General features: G+C 59.0%; 1 protein-coding gene across 1 annotated transcript; it reads right to left on the bottom strand.

The window, feature by feature from the left end:
* Positions 1-956: 956 nt before the first annotated feature.
* On the bottom strand, positions 957-2,067 carry VDAG_08746 (uncharacterized protein; the record flags this gene model as incomplete). The annotated part of the gene is made up of 1 exon (XM_009651063.1): positions 957-2,067. The coding sequence occupies exon 1, from the start codon at positions 1,803-1,805 to the stop codon at positions 957-959; it is 849 nt and encodes a 282-aa protein (XP_009649358.1). The 5' UTR covers positions 1,806-2,067.

Genomic DNA, 2,067 nt, shown 5'->3' with positions numbered 1-2,067 from the left:
GTTCGTGGTTTGGCCGGGCTTAACATCACGTGCGGAAACATAAGAAAACTCATGTGTTGAGCGTTACATCACGGGGGAACCTCAGACTGGTCGTCCATCTAATATACCGATCCATTTTTTTTTAAATTGGGGGGGGGTCTTCAGGGGGGGGGGGTCTCACTGCTTGTGCAGACAAGGGCATTGTGCTGGAATTCTGTGAAGTGGCTGGGGCCGCTGGGGCACCCGGGAGGGGCCTGTGCACCGTTTGGGGGAGATCCAGTCTTGCCAGTCTTGCCAGTGAAGAGTTTCTCCCCTCCGCCCCCATCCCCGTTTGCGGAAACGGAAGCGAAATCTGTGTGTCTCAGAGCCCCAGCCACTTCGTTTTGTGCAAAGGCCTCGCACAACCGGCCACTGGGTTTTTTTTCCACTCCTTGTGCCAGCCTGGACGCTGGGTTTCGGGGTCTGAGGGGGGACCCTGAAAATTCCCGGGACGAGGGACCCCGAGGAGGGGGGAGGGGAGGACCATGAGGGTTGTTGACTGGGCGATTATCAAGTGCCTGTCGCAATTGCGTCGCATCGCGTCGGTGCTGGCTCTGAGAGGTCATCCAGGTGCGACAGACAATTGCAGAGGTTGTCAATCGCAAGGTGAAACCGCGCGCCAGTGCCTTGCACATGAAGATGTAAAGAAAAAGGAATACACGTCACAGATCAGTGAAGCAGGGGCCAAGAGTTGGTATGAAGTTGATGATTCAATTCGCGTCGCATTGTTCGCGCAACGTTCTGGTTCTCTAGAAAGCCTCCCAAAAATCAAGCGCATCTGGCGCGATGTCAGACCCAATGCGGTACCAATCCAAGCCTCGAGGGGCCATATCTCCATGTAAACGCCGTATCCACAGCCATGCTTTAAACACACAAAAATGGGCACATGCGCCCGAAGATTATACAATAGATAGAAAGAGCGACAAGTGCGCTTGTGCTCACCACGTTCCGTGGAGCTTGCCCCGTCGACTCGCGCGCGTAGGCTTGAGTCCGACATCGCCCTGGGCCATGAGGCTCCGCCACCTGCGCGACAGGCTGTTGCGGTCCTTGCCCAGGCTGCGTGCGCAGTCTTGCCATTCTGTCTTGCTGAGACGAAGCTTCTCGAGGACAAGTTCCACGAGGATGCGATCGTCCTCGGTGCTCCAGTGCTCGCCATCACGCTCCACCTCGACACCGCTGCCTTGCGCCAGGTTCAGGAGGGGCAGGTTTGTATCTGACGCAGCGTGCAGGTTGTGGTAGTCGGTACGGGCGAGGCCGAGGGGGATGACCTCGGGAGCGATGCGCGCGCGCTTCGGCGTAGAGGGAGCGGCAGGCATGGCGGGGACGTCGGCGTCGCTCTCGCTGTCGGCTTCAATCTGGTTATCGCTGTCGTCGTCGCTTGTGAGGTCCATGCGACCAAGGTCGTCATCGGCACCACGACGGCGCTTGTTTGCGCCCCGGGGCGGCGCGCGCTTCACAATCTTCTTGCGAGGGCGGGAGTCGGGGGCAGAGGAGTTGTCGGGCCTTGGCGCGCGAGGGCGCAGGCGGAGCTTGATAGGCGATGGCGCGTGAGCCATGGGCGGTGTGGGCAGCTGGGTCAATTGCGCGCGCTCTGGTGGTGGTGGTGTTGTGAGGAGAGACTGCAGCGAGCGGCAGGTGTTGAAGATGTTGCCAATGGCGGGTGTGGAGGTAAGGGTAGGGGGGCTGGCGGGCGGCGAGGCGAAGAGGGCCGACTGCAGGCGAGTGTGAGGATATGACTGGTAGTGCTGCTGCGACGCATCGCACGAGAAGGCTGAGGGCATCAGCATTGTGGGTGGTTCTGGTTGAGTTGGGTGGTGGAAGAGGTTGGTGATGGGCGCTTGCGGCGGGATGCGACTGGTCTGCGACTGGTTTGCGACGATGAGATTGAATGCGCCGGGTTCGAATAGAGCAGTGTGTGGATGGTGAATAGCCTGAAGAAAGACGTTTCAAAGACGATGGAGCTCTCTCTTTAATGGTGTAGTGCTGGTGAAGTTGGAGTCTCTGGTGCCGGATGCGGTGGAATGGGTGATGGTTTGAAGTGTTGACGGA

Source organism: Verticillium dahliae, genomic scaffold, assembly GCF_000150675.1.
Source record: "Verticillium dahliae VdLs.17 supercont1.22 genomic scaffold, whole genome shotgun sequence".
NCBI classification, from domain to species: Eukaryota; Fungi; Ascomycota; class Sordariomycetes; order Glomerellales; family Plectosphaerellaceae; genus Verticillium; species Verticillium dahliae.
Note: the sequence above shows the minus strand (reverse complement) of the source record. Positions and strands in the feature narration are given on the sequence as shown.